The sequence below is a fragment of the Heteronotia binoei genome, chromosome 9 (genome assembly GCF_032191835.1).
Source record: "Heteronotia binoei isolate CCM8104 ecotype False Entrance Well chromosome 9, APGP_CSIRO_Hbin_v1, whole genome shotgun sequence".
NCBI lineage: Eukaryota > Metazoa > Chordata > Lepidosauria > Squamata > Gekkonidae > Heteronotia > Heteronotia binoei.
Window position 1 is genome coordinate 8,934,865 of NC_083231.1, and position 16,182 is coordinate 8,951,046.

General features: G+C 50.1%; 1 protein-coding gene across 1 annotated transcript in view; it reads right to left on the reverse strand.

Moving 5' to 3' along the window:
• Positions 1-16,182, reverse strand: part of SLC34A2 (solute carrier family 34 member 2) — a 71,141-nt gene that overhangs the window by 25,570 nt on the left and 29,389 nt on the right. Inside the window, exons 5-6 of the mRNA XM_060247293.1 lie at positions 10,231-10,374; positions 8,429-8,540 (exon numbers count right to left, since the gene is read on the reverse strand). Coding sequence (XP_060103276.1) covers positions 8,429-8,540; positions 10,231-10,374 — 256 coding nt within the window. The remainder of the gene's footprint in view (positions 1-8,428; positions 8,541-10,230; positions 10,375-16,182) is intronic.

Sequence of the window (16,182 nt, forward strand, 5' to 3'; positions counted from 1 at the left end):
TCTCCCTCCTCTTTCCCCCATCTTCCTTCCTTCCCTCAAAAGCCTGACTTTCATGTCTTGCAGTTCTCAAGCACCTGACGTTTATTCTATGTGGCTCTTACATTAATCAAGTATGGCCACCCCTGAACCTATATGCATGTAATGGACATTTTCATTTCATTATGTCTGAAGAAGTGTGCTTGTGTACAAAGCTGAATAAATTTCGTGCACAAGCACACTACCTTGAACAAGGTAGTACACAAGGTATATTGTGTTGTACACAAGCAATATACCTTGAATAAATTTTGTACACAAGCACTAGGCTTCCCAACCCTCCCGCCCTGGTGGGGGACCCCAGGATTTCCACCCTCTTCCCCCGCTCCCCAAAAAAACGGAAGCAGGGGGAGGGGGGAACGGGGGAGCATGGTGAACCGCCCGGTCCTGGAGCGGGCGAGGCCGCCACGTCGCTGCCGCCCCCTCCCCGCCCACCGCAGCTGCTCCTCCGAGATGGGCCCAGGCTGAGCCCATCTCGGAGGAGCAGGCAAAACCAGAGAAGGGGAGGGCGAGGCAGGCCAGGAGCATGGCGAGCCGCGAATCCGGGCCCTTCTAGGACCCGGACTTGCGGCTCACCACACCCCCAGCCCGCCTCCACACACCCCCATCCGGTTCCACCCCAGAGGCGGAGCGGACGAGGCCGCCGCGCTGCTGCCGCCTCTTCTCCGCTCGCTGTGGCTGCTCCTCCGAGATGGGCTCAGGCTGAGCCCATCTCGGAGGAGCAGCCACGGCGAGCGGAGAAGAGGCGGCAGCCGCGGGGCGGCTCGCCACGCTCCCCGGCGCCGTTTCCCCCCCTCCCCCCTAGCTCCACCCCAGTGTCTCCTGGCTCCACCCCCAAAGTCCCCAGATATTTCTGGGGTTGGACTTGGCAACCCTAACAAGCACACTACCTTGAATAAAACCTTGAATCAAACTTTGTTCTTATCTTTCCTCAGATCACTTATATAGAGACAATTCTCAGGCTTTCTTCTGGAGGAGACAAACTTTCATCTCTCCATTTTAACGGAAATAACTCTGTATATGTATAAAATGTAACTATACGTTACAAAGTCCTTGTCCCCCCCCCCCCCCCGCCCTCCATCGTGCATCCACCCCGGTCCTGTTGCCCAGACATGTTCTGGGAATTCCATGCTTGAAACTTCATCCCCAGGCGCTGGAGGGCTCTCTTCTTCCCCAATGTGCCCATTGTCCTGACATGAATTAGACCATTCATGCCGAGAAATTAAGTTCTGAGCAAATCACTCCCTGGGCACATCTGATCCTCAGAATGGGGGGGAACATGTGGAGGCAACAAGAACTTTATAACGTATAAATAGCCTCCGAGTGATAGGACTGCCAGCTCCAATCAGAGAAACTCTTGGAGATTGGGGGTGTGTGATGTGGAGGGGGGGATTAGGGGAAATATTTCATCTAGAATCTGTGCCAGGCCACAGAGTTCGTCCTCCGAAGCTGCCATTTTCTCTGGGGGAACTGATAGTTGTCGTTTGGAGATCAGTTGTAATTACAAGAGAATTTCAGGGCCCGTCTGGAGGCTGGCAACATAGTTATTGAGTACAGTGAGAATACAATAGAAGAGGAAAAATGCTTCCCAGCTGAAGCGGAAATTGAAAGAGAAAAGAATCAGAAAGTGAGCACGTCTCCCACACGCACTACATAGGGTTGCCAATCCCCAGGTTGGGGGAGGGGATCCCCCGGTTTGGAGGCCCTCCCCCCCCCGCTTCAGGGTCGTCAGAAAGCGGGGGGGAGGGGAGGAAAATGTCTGCTGGGAACTCTGTTATCCCCTATGGAGATTTATTCCCATAGAAAATAATGGAAAATTGATCCGTGGGTATCTGGGGCTCTGGAGGGGGCTGTTTTTTGAGGTAGAGGCACCAAATTTTCAGTACAGCATCTAGCGCCTCTCCCCAAAATATCCTCCAAGTTTCAAAATGATTGGACCAGGGGGTCCAATTCTATGAGCCCCAAAAGAAGGTGCCCCTATCCTTCATTATCTCCTATGGAAGGAAGGCCTTGAAAAGGTGTGCCATCCCTTTAAATGTGATGGCCAGAACTCCCTTTGGAGTTCAATGATGCTTGTCACAGCCTTGATCTTGGCTCCACCCCTAATGTCTCCTGGCTCCACCCCCAAAAGTCTCCTGGCTCCACCCCCAAATTCTTAAATGGAGACTTGATCCGCAGGTATCTGGGGCTCTGGGGGGTGGTGGTGGTATTTTTTGAGGTAAAATAACCACATTTCCAGTATAGTATCCAGTGTCTCTCCCCAAAATACCCTCTAAGTTTCAAAAAAATTGGACCAGGAGGTCCAATTCTATGAGTCCCTAAAGAAGGCACCCATATCCTTCATTATTTCCTGTGTAAGGAAGGCATTTAAAAGTGTGTGGTCCCTTTAAATGTGATGGCCAGAACTCCCTTTGGAGTTCAACCGTGCTTGTCACACCCTTGCTCCTGGATCCACCCCCCAAAGTCTCCTGGCTCCACCCCCAGAGTCCCCAGATATTGCTTGAATTGGACTTGGCAACCCTATCCCACACACACACGCCCTGTGACCCCCAGCTCAATGCCCAGAAGATGGCAAAAAAAAAAAATGCTTCCTAGCCCCCAAGTTGCAATCAGCAGTTCCTTGGGCATGTAAGGAAGGGCCACGAGAACTAAGCACCAATGCAACCATTCCCACCCTCCTTCTCACGATCTGCCTAATTCACAGAAACAGCATTGCTGTCAGATGGCCATCTATTCTAGCCTCACCTGACAGAGCAATGGCTCATAGAATGCAACCCTGCCCAGAAAAGACACCTATCGGCACGATCTGCTCTAGGACCTTTCCCATGTTCCTATTGCTTGGGGGAGCGGTTTCTGTTCCACACATTTTGCTCCCTCTAGTGGCCAATTCGATATTACATCGTTTTATGTCTGGCACAGGTTGTCAGTTCAATGCCGGTTGGTCAACCATTCCGTGCTGCCTTGTTCCCTTCGCTTGGCCTTCTCCCTCTCCTGCCTCCTATATTAATGCTTCATGGCCCTGAAGCAGAGAGGCAGAGAATATCCAGAGACTTAACAAATGACTCTCCTTATTTCCAAACACAGTTAATGGTTCTGTTAAGGCTAGTTCTAAGGTCAAATTGGTGGGCAGCCCTGCCACTCACTGCAGAATGATGTTAAAGATTACTTTTAAAAAGTCAAGCTAGCTACCTAAGTATAAGAAACATGGCCTCACATCATCCACACTATTCTGCCTAGCCAACACAAACGTCAAGGAGGGAAATATTCTCTCTTCTTAATGTAGCCTAAATTACCTGGGCCAAGTAAAGGAATTGAACTTGCTGTCAAAGAGTTTCAATGTTCACTTTGTGAATTTTATTCATGAGAGCCAGTTTGGTGTAGTGGTTAAGTGTGTGGACTCTTATCTGGGCGAACCGGGTTTGATTCCCCACTCCTCCACTTGCACCTGCTGGAATGGCCTTGGGTCAGCCATAGCCCTGGAAGAGGTTGTCCTTGAAAGGGCAGCTGCTGTAAGAGTTCTCTTAGCCCCACCCACCTCACAGGGTGTCTGTTGTAGGGGAGGAAGGGAAAGGAGATTGTGAGCCGCTCTGAGACTCTTCGGAGTGGAGGGCGGGATATAAATCCAATATCTTCATTTACCTCACAGGGTGTCTGTTGTGGGGGAGGAAGGGAAAGGAGATTGTGAGCCGCTCTGAGACTCTTCGGAGTGGAGGGCGGGATATAAATCCAATATCTTCATTTACCTCACAGGGTGTCTGTTGTGGGGGAGGAGGAAGGGAAAGGAGATTGTGAGCCGCTCTGAGACTCTTTGGAGTGGAGGACGGGATATAAATCCAATATCTTCATTTACCTCACAGGGTGTCTGTTGTGGGGGAGGAAGGGAAAGGAGATTGTGAGCCGCTCTGAGACTCTTCGGAGTGGAGGGCAGGATATAAATCCAATATCTTCATTTACCTCACAGGGTGTCTGTTGTGGGGGAGGAAGGGAAAGGAGATTGTGAGCCGCTCTGAGACTCTTCGGAGTGGAGGGCGGGATATAAATCCAATATCTTCATTTACCTCACAGGGTGTCTGTTGTGGGGGAGGAAGGGAAAGGAGATTGTGAGCCGCTCTGAGACTCTTCGGAGTGGAGGGCGGGATATAAATCCAATATCTTCATTTACCTCACAGGGTGTCTGTTGTGGGGGAGGAGGAAGGGAAAGGAGATTGTGAGCCGCTCTGAGACTCTTTGGAGTGGAGGGCGGGATATAAATCCAATATCTTCATTTACCTCACAGGGTGTCTGTTGTGGGGGAGGAAGGGAAAGGAGATTGTGAGCCGCTCTGAGACTCTTCGGAGTGGAGGGCAGGATATAAATCCAATATCTTCATTTACCTCACAGGGTGTCTGTTGTGGGGGAGGAAGGGAAAGGAGATTGTGAGCCGCTCTGAGACTCTTCGGAGTGGAGGGCGGGATATAAATCCAATATCTTCATTTACCTCACAGGGTGTCTGTTGTGGGGGAGGAAGGGAAAGGAGATTATGAGCCGCTCTGAGACTCTTCGGAGTGGAGGGCGGGATATAAATCCAATATCTTCATCTACCTCACAGGGTGTCTGTTGTGGGGGAGGAAGGGAAAGGAGATTGTGAGCCGCTCTGAGACTCTTCGGAGTGGAGGGCGGGATATAAATCCAATATCTTCATCTACCTCACAGGGTGTCTGTTGTGGGGGAGGAAGGGAAAGGAGATTGTGAGCCGCTCTGAGACTCTTCGGAGTGGAGGGCGGGCGGGATATAAATCCAATATCTTCATTTACCTCACAGGGTGTCTGTTGTGGGGGGGAGGAAGGGAAAGGAGATTGTGAGCTGCTCTGAGACTCTTTGGAGTGGAGGGCGGGATATAAATCCAATATCTTCATTTACCTCAAAGGGTGTCTGTTGTGGGGGAGGAAGGGAAAGGAGATTGTGAGCCGCTCTGAGACTCTTCAGAGTGGAGGGCGGGATATAAATCCAATATCTAATCTAATCTAATCCTTGCAGAATGGCAGATTTTATTTTCCAGCAAGGAGATCAGTACTGATGAATTATAAACAAAAGCCGGTATTGTACGGGGATAGATTGGGGAGTGCAAGATTGATGGTCCTAACCAGCCATGAAGAAGAAGACGACGACCACAGATTTATACTCCGCCCTTCTCTCTGAATCAGAGTCTCAGAGCGGCTTACAATCTCCTTTATCTTCTTCTTCCATAACAGACACCCTGTGGGGTGGGTGGGGCTGAGAGGGCTCTGACAGAAACTGCCCTTTCAAGGACAGCTCTGTGAGAGCTATGGCTAACCCAAGGCCATTCCAGTGGGGAATCAAATCTGGTTCTCCCAGATAAGAGTCCACGCACTTAACCACTACACCAAACTAGCATTATGCAAATTTGTGGCTCCTCTAATGAAATGCTCTACCTTACCATGATTACCATGATTATTTATAATAGGGACTGTACAAAGTGTTATCAAAAACAGGGAATGTCTATTATGTAAGTCTTCCAGTCCCAGGTCACACCGCAACAAGTCGCATAGAAACAGAGAACATCAACAACATGTTGCTACACCAATGAGGGCAACACAATTATGCTGACCCACAAACAATCTAGGTCAACCAGAGTTCACTCATCTCAACAGGCTTGCTGGGAAGTTTCTCCTCCACTGAAGCAACATGTTGTGTCTGATGAAGCTGGAGAGAGAAGAGTGTTTCATCCGACAGGTAAAACACCTTCTCACCTTCCAGCCTGCATTTGTAACATCGCACTGACATATCTGATAGAATCTGCCTAAAGCAGGGGTGGCCAACGGTAGTTCTCCAGATGTTTTTTGCCTACAACTCCCATCAGCCCCAGCCAGCATGGCCAATGGCTGCGGCTGATGGGAGCTGTAGGCAAAAAACATCTGGAGAGCTACCTTTGGCCACCCCTGGCCTAAAGGAAACGTACATGGAAAAGGAAAGGAAAGGAAAGGTCCCCTGTGAGAGCACCAGTCGTTTCCGACTGTGGGGTGATGTTGCTTTCACAACGTTTTCACGGCAGACTTTTTTACAGAGTGGTTTGCCATTGCCTTCCTCAGTCATCTCCACTCCCCCACCCAGCAAGCTGGGGACTCATTTTACCAACCTCGGAAGGATGGAAAGCTGAGTCAACCTCGAGCCGGCTACCTGAACCCAGCTTCCGCCGGGATCGAACTCAGGTCGTGAGCAGAGCTTAGGACTGCAGAACTGCAGCTTTACCACTCTGCACCACATTTACCTTGATGCTATTTGATGGAGAATTCCAATGTTCAACGTTGAGGAATTCTGAGCAGGTGCTTCCTTATCTCATGAGAATCACATGTTGAGCCCAAATTTTTCCAGCTGAATTCATGTTGATTCCCCACTAGCCTTACGCCGCTCTCATGCTCCTCTTCTCTGCAGGGCTTCCGTCTGATTTCACATTATCTGCCCTGGGGCTGCAACTCGCTCTGCCTTTTTCGTGCGGCAAACAAAATCTGGTTTTTAGAGGACCTTGTTTGCTGCGCGAAAGAGGCGAAGCGAGTTGCAACCCCGGGGCACATAGTGTGAATTTCAACAGAAGCCCTGCGGAGAAGAGGAGAGTGAGAGCTGCGTAAGGCTAGTGGGGAATCGGTCTCAAAAATGACCTGAACCAGAATGACCTGAACATAGCAAGAGCCATGTTATAAGAACCCAAATTTCTGGGAAATGTGAAACTACATTTCCTAGGGGTTTTGATGCCCCCAATGCTGGCCCAGGAAGAAAAGAGGCATGGTGCTGCCCAATCTCATCAGATCTCAGAATCTAAGCAGGGTCAGTACTTGGATGAGAGACCACCAAGGAAGACTCTATAGAGGAAATCATCCTACCTTGCTATAGTTGCCATAAGTCAGTTGTGACTTGATGGCACATGCAAATGCAGGCTTGCCAATCCCCAGGTCCCAGCGGGGGATCTCCCAGTTTGGCAGGCTCTTTCCCACCCCCAGTCAGCTGGCCGCCCCAACAGCCTCCATATGCCTTCCGACCTCAGAAGGCTTAAGAAGACACTGGGAACAGCTTGCTTCTAGAAAGGTGCGTGTGTGCCTTTAAATCCTTGAGTGTAGCTGAATGGGGGCGGGGTGAGCCTGCAGAACAACGTGCCTGTTGGAAGGGAAGGAGCTCAGAACCGTTGTTTGTTTTACAGTCCCTTAAGAAGCCATTAAGATAGTAACCTCTGGTCTCCCTGTGTTAGTCTGACAAACTGGATTGAGTACAGAGCTGTAAACAACTCCCATGGTGAGTAAATTGCCCCAATGAGACCGCAAAGTGTGTGCTTCGAAACTGTGTTTATTTTGGTTGCTCTGTGTGTGTGTGAGAGAGAGAGAGGAAGTGGAAGTGCTGGGGCATGAGGAAATGGACTGTATTCACAGGAACGGCATTGCTTTATTTTTATTTATTTTAGGGAATGGCAAAGTCTCCCAGCTCCACTCCCAAAGTCCCCAGGTATTTTCTGAGATAGACTTGGCAATCCTATGCAAATGTAATGCAGGACCAATCTGTACCAAGCCCCAATTAGCTTTTTTTTTGGGAAAACAAATTCTAAATCAGATCTGGAACGCTCCCCACGCCCTGCTTATCTGACAAAAGCAACCATAACCTCTAGATACGATGAGCGCTTACTACTTCCTGCAGCTAAAGCCACACTCTTGCCACATCAGTTTGCCAGCCCAAGGTATATTCTATATTGCAAAAGTGAGAGTTATAAGACATGTTCCCAGTTCATGCAAGGCGCCAGTGGAACCTAGTGGGCCCCATTGTGATCTGAATAAAACTTTGTTGGTTTTGGAGACACCCCTGGACTCAAACGTTGTTTTGTCGTTATACTTATGTTGTGTATTTCTGTGGAAACATAGAGTTTTAGAATTTTTTTTTTTAAATCTGTGATTATATGGATTGCTAGCCCTTTGTGCATTTATGCAACACACTCTTATAGATGAATATTATGATGAACAGTCTTTACAGACTTCTTTGGTGCTCTTTTTCTTTCTATAAAGCAAAGGTAAAGGTAGTCCCCTGTGCAAGCACCAGTCGTTTCCAACTCTGGGGTGATGTCACATCACAACGTTTTCACGGCAGACTTTTTACGGGGCGGTTTGCCATTGCCTTCCCCAGTCATCTACACTTTCCCCCCCAGCAAGCTGGGTCCTCATTTTACTGACCTCGGAAGGATGGGAGGCTGAGTCAACCTGGAGCTGGCTACCTGAACCCCGCTTCTGCCGGGATCGAACTCAGGTCATGAGCAGAGAGCTCGGACTGCAGTACTGCAGCTTTACCGCTCTTTCCATAGTGTCCCTATTATTCCTGCTATTCTTTTGCTTTCCGCAGCTTCAGGCTAAAGCAAGGGTACCTTCTGAATTCATTCCGATCTCCAGCTTGCATGAGCGCCACAACCGTGTTGGTGACCGAGGTTCCAATATTGGCTCCCATGATGATTGGAATTGCGAGCTGAACTTCCAGTACTGCAAAGGAAGAAATAGTTAACAGGAGTCGGACAGCCTCAGCAAAGTCGGGGGGGGGGGGGCAATGCAGCGAGCACGCTCTGAGCGTGCCCGCTGCCTTCAGGGCTTTGCAAAGGCCTCCTGAGGCTTGAGCGGCCTCTGCAAAGTCGGGGGGGGGGGTGCATGACAGTGACATCATCATGATGATGTCATCGGCACCCGCACGTTTTGTGCGCGAAAATTTAGCCATGGGGGCAGAGGAGTCTGGGGCGCTGGAGGCTCTAGCACCGGGCCTGCGCATGAGTTCTTGAGCGCTTAACTTGTTGTTGGGGGGAAAGAGCAGTCAGGCTTCTGATAGGCTTGCCAATCCCCAGCTCCCAGCGGGGGTTCTCCTGCTTTCCCAGGCTCCTTCCCGCCCCCACAGCCACCATGTGACTTTCCACCTCCAGAGGCTTCAGTCTCCGATTGGAAAGGCTTCCTCTTGGGATGGTGTGCCTGTGTTACTTTGAAGAAGTTGGCTGTAACTCATGAGTAGAGAGGCCATTCCTTTGCTTCAGTCGCCAGAAACGGCGGGGCGGGGGGAGGAAAATGTATGCTGGGCACTTCATTATTCCCTATGTGGAGATCGAGTCTCACAGGGTATAATGGAGAATTGATCTGGAGGTATCGGGGGCTCTGGGGGGCTGTTTTTTGAGGTAGAGGCACCAAAACTTCAGTATAGCATCTAGTGCCTCTCCCCAAAATACCCCCCAAGTTTCAAAACGGTTGGACCGGGGGGTCCAATTCTATGAGCCCCAAAAGAAGGTGCCCCTATCCTTCATTATTTCCTATGCAAGGAAGGCATTTTAAAAGGTGTGATGGCCAGAACTCCCTTGGAGTTCAATTATGCTTGTCACACCCTTGTTCCTGGCTCCGCCCCCAATGTCTCCTGGCTCCACCCCCAAAGTCCCCAGATATTTCTTGAATTGGACTTGGCAACCCTAGCTTCTGAGGTGCCCTGCGCCAAGCTACCTCACAGACAAGATTGCGCCAAGCTACCTCACAGACAAGATAGGGCCGCCTCGCCCGGGAGCATGTGGAGCCTACGGGGAGGCTATTTTTGAGCTGGCCCTATTCAGGACGCCTCCCATCCGCCCCAAAATGCCTGTCAGTTATCAGCCATGGTAACTTATTTTAGGAAGACATAGCCTAGCAAGATTGTTTAAAAATTCTTCCAAGAGTTTGTCCTGACACTGAGATGGAGTAAGCCAAGGAAAGGAAAGGTCCCCTGTGCAAGCACCAGTCGTCTCCGACTCTGGGGTGACGTTGCTTTCATAATGTTTTCATGGCAGACTTTTTACAGGGTGATTTGCCACTGCCTTCCCCAGCACTTTCCCCCCAGCAAGCTGGAGACTCATTTGACCGACCTCGGAAGGATGGAAGGCTGAGTCAACCCCGAGCTGAAAACCCAGCTTCCACTGGGGATCGAACTCAGGTCGTGAGCAGAGCTTAGGACTGCAGTACTGCGGCTTTAACACTCTTCTGCACCAATGTCGCTAACGTTTCACACTGACGCTAGAGTGATGGCATAATTAGTTTCCAATATTTTGCACCTCCTAGTTTATCGTGCGCCATTTCAGACACGGACTGAAAGTGCTTTCCCGGTACCCCAAATTTTTGCTTGTGCAACGTTCGCAGTGACTTATACAAACCCCTTGTAGGACTAACTTACGGGAGGAGGCCACCATGCTGACGATGATGGAGGAGGAGGTGCTAGAGCTCTGGACCATGACCGTCACCAGAACACCGATCACGAGGCCCGCAACAGGGTTGGATAACACGGAATTATCTTTGAAAATGTCTCCTGCAGCTTTGCCTACCAAAAGAAAATGCCTCCATAAATACAAGACGGTAATATCAGGAAGAATCATAGGGTTGGAAAGGACCTCCAGGGCCATCTAGTCCAACCCCCTGCACAATGCAGGAAACCCACAAATACCTCCCCCTAAATTCACAGGATCCTCATCGCTGTCAGATGACCATCTAGCCGCTGTTGAAAAACCTCCAAGGAAGGAGAGCCCACCACCTCCCGAGGAAGCCTGAGGAATCACTCTAACGGCCAGGAAGTTCTTCATAAGGTTGAGATCGAAACTCTTTGATTTAATTTCCACCCACTGGTTCTGGTCCTACCTTCTAGGGCCACAGAAATAATTCCACACCATCCTCTATATGAGAGCCCTTCAAGAACTTGAAGATGGTGATCATATCACCTCTCAGCTGTTTCCTTTCCAGGCTAAACATGCCTTTCCTCATAGGACTTGGTCTCCAGACCCCTCACCATTTTTGTCGCCCTCTTCTGGACCTGTTCCAGCTTGTCTATATCCTTCTTAAAATGTGGTGCCCAAAATTGAACACAATACTCCAGGTGAGGTCTTACCAGAGCAGAGTAAAGTGATAACATCACATCACGTGATGTGGACACTATACTTTTGTTGATATAGCCCAAAATTGCATTTGCCTTTTTAGCTGCCGCATCACACTGTTGACTCACGTTCAGTGTATGGTCCACTAAGACCCCTAGATCCTTTTTGCACATACTACTTCTAAGGCAAGTCTCCCACATCCTATAACCAGAGCCAGTTCCAAATTCTCCACGCCACTCTTGTTACTTTCTGTTACAGTTTTGCCTTTTACAGATGTGTTACAGTTGTGTCTCCTGGAAGCCTATACGGGGTCCACTCAGGCCCATAGCCATGGGGAGGGGGGAGGAGCGGGGGGCTAGGTCCTTCCATCCTAACCCCCTTCCAACTATATGGCCCCTCCATTGCTCTCCACGTTCCCCCTCTCCCCGCCGCTCTCGCGGCCCCACTCTCTCTGCCACTACTGTTTTGGTGGCCCCCAATCTGCCCACCACTCTGTCGACCCCCGCTGCCAGCGTGCCAGCGAACAGGCTGAGAGCGCCGGAAAACCGACAGAGAAGCCACCGGCCTCAGCACTGCTTTTCCCGCTGGTCGGCGGCCAGGGGGGCCTCTTTGAAAGAGCCCGGAAAGCTGGCCCTTTACCGGTGGGAGGGAGGGAGAGGCGCCGTGGAGGAGGGCAGGGGCTGATGGGGCGGTGGGGAGATTGGAGGCCGTCAAAGCGGCGGCAGCGAGAGTGGGGGCCGCCAGAGAGGGGGGCCCCTCCATCTAAATTTTTTTCCCTGCCCCCCCCCCCAAATTTCCTGGCTACGGCCCTGGGTCCACTGTATTGTGTGAACAAGAATGACGTGTTTCTTCACCATGCATGTATAGCTCTAGTGTGCTTGAACTGACCACTGGGTTGATCCCGGTAGGCAGCCGTGTTGGTCTGAAGCAATAGAATAAAGCAGTAGACAAGTGCACCTTTAAGCCCAACTAGGTTTTATTTAGAATGTAAGCTTTCATATGCTCTTAAGCAGACTTCGTCAGACAAAATGGGAATGGCAAGCAGCAATTCTTAACATAAGTGGGCAGTGTGGAATCATGGGAATGTTTTTAGCAGATTCAAAGAATCACAAATTGGGGTCTGTGTTTGTTAGTGTTTGAACAAAGCAGGGCTGAAACAACACTGGAGGGCGATAAAAAGCAGACTGCTGTTGTAGGTGCGAAGTGCCATACATCTAGGTAACATTCTAGGTAACATAAATCTAGGTAACCTGACCACTGGGTTTTTCAGGGTTTGTATTCGCACTGATCCAGTATGCATTGTGTATGCACGGTAACTATGAGCATTTCCCCTGTTCATCACATTGGTCCTGGGGAAAGGGTTGACAAAGAGACATTTTTTTCTCCCTCTCCCAAAATACCAGAGCTCAAAGGCATCCTATGAAATTGATGGGTAGTAGATTCAGGATGGGCAAAACAAAAGACTACTTGTCACAGAGAGTGATTAAAATGTGGGATTCGCTGCCGGAAGATGTGACGGCTACAAGAACAGGTTTAAAAGGAAATTAGACAGATTCATGGAGGATAAGTCTATCAGTGGCTACTTGCCTGGGGATTAAAGGTAACCTTTACATCCAGTGGCAGTCAACCTCTGAATCCCAGAACCAGGAAGCAACATAAAGGGAAGGTGGTCTCAGTCTCTATGCCCTGCTGTTGCCCATCCAGAGGAACTCACTGGTCACTGTGTAAGGCAGGGGTTGCCAAACTGTAGCTCAGGAGCCACATGTGGCTCTTTCACACATATTGTGTGGCTCTCGAAGCCCCAACTGCCCCATTGGCTGGCTTAGAGAAGGCATTTAAAGTTGCTTTATTTCCACCTCTCCCTCCCACATCTATTTTCCTTCCTTCCTTCCTTCCTTCCTTCCTTCCTTCCTTCCTTCCTTCCTTCTTTCCTTCCTTCCTTCCTTCTTCCCTTCCTTCCTTCCTCCCCCCTTCCTTCTTTCCTCCCTTTCTTTCTTCCTTCCTTCCTTCCTCCCTTCCTTCTTTCCTCCCTCCCTCCCTTCCTTCCTCCCTTCCTTCTTTCCTCCCTTCCTTCCTTCCTTCTTCCCTTCCTCCCTTCCTTCCTTTCTTCTTTCCTCTCTCCCTTCCTTCTTTCCTCCCTCCCTCCCTTCCTTCCTTCCTCCTTTCCTCCCTCCCTCCCTTCTTTCCTCCCTTCCTTTCTTTCTTCCTTCCTCCCTTCCTTCTTTCCTCCCTTCCTCCCTCCCTTCCTTCCTCGCTTCCTTCCTTCTTTCCTCCCTTCCTTCCTCCCTTCTTTCCTCCCTTCCTTCCTCCCTTCCTTCCTCCCTTCTTTCCTCCCTTCCTTCCTTCCTTCTTTCCTCCCTCCCTCCCTCCCTCCCTCCCTTCCTTCCTTCCTTTCTCCCTTCCGTCTTGCGGCTCTCAAACACCTGATGTTCATGCCTTGCAGCTCTCAAGCATCTGACGTTCATTCCATGTGGCTCTGATGTTAAGGAAGTTTGGCCACCCCTAGCGTAAGACATGAAGCCGGACTACCAACATATGAAAATCTTGATTTGTGTGTGGCACGGGTTATTCATGCGTCGTTAACAATAGTCAGGGAGCTGGCAGTGGTAGATGCAGGATTGTCAAACCTGATTAATCAATGGTCAATATTCAAGCCACTAGATAACTGGCAAGCAATAAGAGCACTGCCTTTGTTGAATTTCACCCTTGAGGGATGTGAGCAGGGGTGGAATTCTAGCAGGAGCTCCTTTGCATATTAGGCCATACACCCCTGATGTAGCCAATCCCCTTGGAGCTTACAAGGCTCTTTTTTGTAAGCTCTTGGAGGATTGGCTACATCAGAGGGGGTGTGGCCTAATATGCAAAGGAACTCCTGCTAGAATTCCACCCTTGGTTGTGAGGATAAAACTGGGACAATACCCTGTATGCTGTCCTGAGAGCCTTGGTTGCAAGGCAAGTTAAGCATCTGATGCGTCCATAAATATGTGCTTGGAACCCAGGACCCCAAATACAACAACCATGTGCTCAATTATCGCAGGTGAAACAGTTTCACGGTCAGTGGGGTTTTTCACCTTTACCTGCAAATCACACTTTTAAGACATCAAAAGGACTTTGTTAAGAGGTAACAAAGTCAACCATTCTTCGCTGCTTGTTAATGTTTCTTCTTCGCAAGGTTAAAAAATAATGGCTCAGTGACAATGAATAACTTTAGGGATACCGGTAACAATCACAATGGCAGCTCCCCTGAGTTAAATAGATTTCCTTGGCATCTGTCCTGTAGAACCGAAACCAGGAGTCTGGCACTATTGATTCACTTGGCATGGACACAATGAGTTTTTAAAGACAAGTCGTTTATACGAAAAAGGGTGGAAACAGTGGACCAGTCTGTCTATCAGGCCTCAGATTCAGCAGGAGCTCACAGGAGCTCAGCTGCTGAACCTTTCTGAGGGTTCCCCCTCTTCCTCCCCAACTACCTTGTCCATTGAATAGGAGGTGCAGCTGCATAACAATCCCTGGATTAGGAGAGTGGGCAGCCAGCCAGCCACCAGGGGCTTTGCCACGCCCCCGGCAGCCCTCGTTAACCCCGGAGAAGCCCACGCCACCCCTTCTCCACTTCTTATGTGATTCCAGGTGGCGGGTGGCTTGCTCACCTTTTGAGTGTGGAGGGGGGGGGAGTGGCCCAGGAGAGCCCCAGGTGAGTGAGGCCTGTTTAGGCTGGCTGGATCTCCAGCCAGCTCAAGCAGGCCTCGTTCGCCCGGGGCTCTCCTTTCTCGGGTTGCTTTTGGCTGGTGGGGGGCAGCGTATGCTAATATGCTAATGCCTCGCTTGCCTGGGGCTCTCCTTTCTAGCATAGGGTTGCTATTGGCTGGTGGAGGGGGGGGGGCGGCATATGCTAATAAGTTGTGCTAATGAACCCCACCACCTATTTTTCTACAAAACGACCCCTGCTGTCTATCAAATGTATTTATTGAAATGGGTTCCTTCTAAAAGGTTAGATCCAGCACAATTACTTGCAGGGTTCGTGGCAGGGTTCCCTTTGTTTTGGGCTCTCCCTGCTCGCTGGTGGCCGTTTCTGACTCTGGGAAAATTTATTCCCAAGGCTGCAGAACCCATGTGCAGCCACTAGGGTTGCCAAGTCCAATTCAAGAAATATCTGGGGCCTTTGGGGGTGGAGCCAGAAGACATTAGGGGTGGAGCCAAGATCAAGGCTGTGACAAGCATAATTGAACTCCAAAGGGAGTTCTGGCCATCACATTTAAAGGGACAGCACACCTTTTCAATGCCTTCTTTCCATAGGAAATAATGAAGGATAGGGGTACCTTCTTTTGGGGCTCATAGAATTGGACCCCCTGCTCCAATCGTTTTGAAACTTGGGGGATGTTTTAAGGAGAGGCACTAGATGTTGTACTGAAAATGTGGTGCCTCTACCTCAAAAAACAGCCCCCCCCAGAGCCCCAGATACCCACGGATCAATTCTCCATGATTTTCTATGGGAATAAATCTCCATAGGGAATAACAGAGTTCCCAGCAGACATTTCCCTCCCCTCCCCCCGCTTTCTGACGACCCTGAAGCGGGGGGAGGGCCTCCAAACTGGGGGATCCCCTGCCCCCACCTGGGGATTGGCAACCCTAGCAGCCACTGAAATCTGGAAACCATTGCGGAGAGGGAGCAAAACCACTCCTTCCTGCCTCTTCTGCAGGGTTGCCATCTCTGGGTTGAGATATTCCTGGAGATGGGAGGCGGAGCCTGGGGAATGCAGGGTTTGGGGAGGGGAGGGGCCTCAGCAGGGTATAACTGCCACAGCGTCCACCCTCCAAAGCAGCCATTTTCTTCAGGGGAACTGATCTTGGCCGCCTGGAGATCACTTGTAGTAGCGGGGGATCTCCAGGTGTCCCCCAGAGGTTGGCAACCCTACATCTTCTGTCAGCTGATAGCTGCACTCAGGGGTGGAATTCTAGCAGGAGCTCCTTTGCATCTTAGGCCACAGCCCACTTGATGTAGCCAATCCTCCAAGAGCTTACCAAAAAGAGCCCTGTAAGCTCTTGGAGGATTGGCTACATCAGGGGGTGTGGCCTAATATGCAAAGGAGCTCCTGCGAGAATTCCACCCCTGGCTGCAGTCCTGCAAGAGGAAGAGGGGACTTGAGGAACACTGAGATGTACTAATAATATTTACAGATTTAGGAGGCCAAGCAGGAAATGCCAGAGATGATTGCCTCATGAAGCTTGTTTTTGACATTGACAGTCAGGACACTAAATTT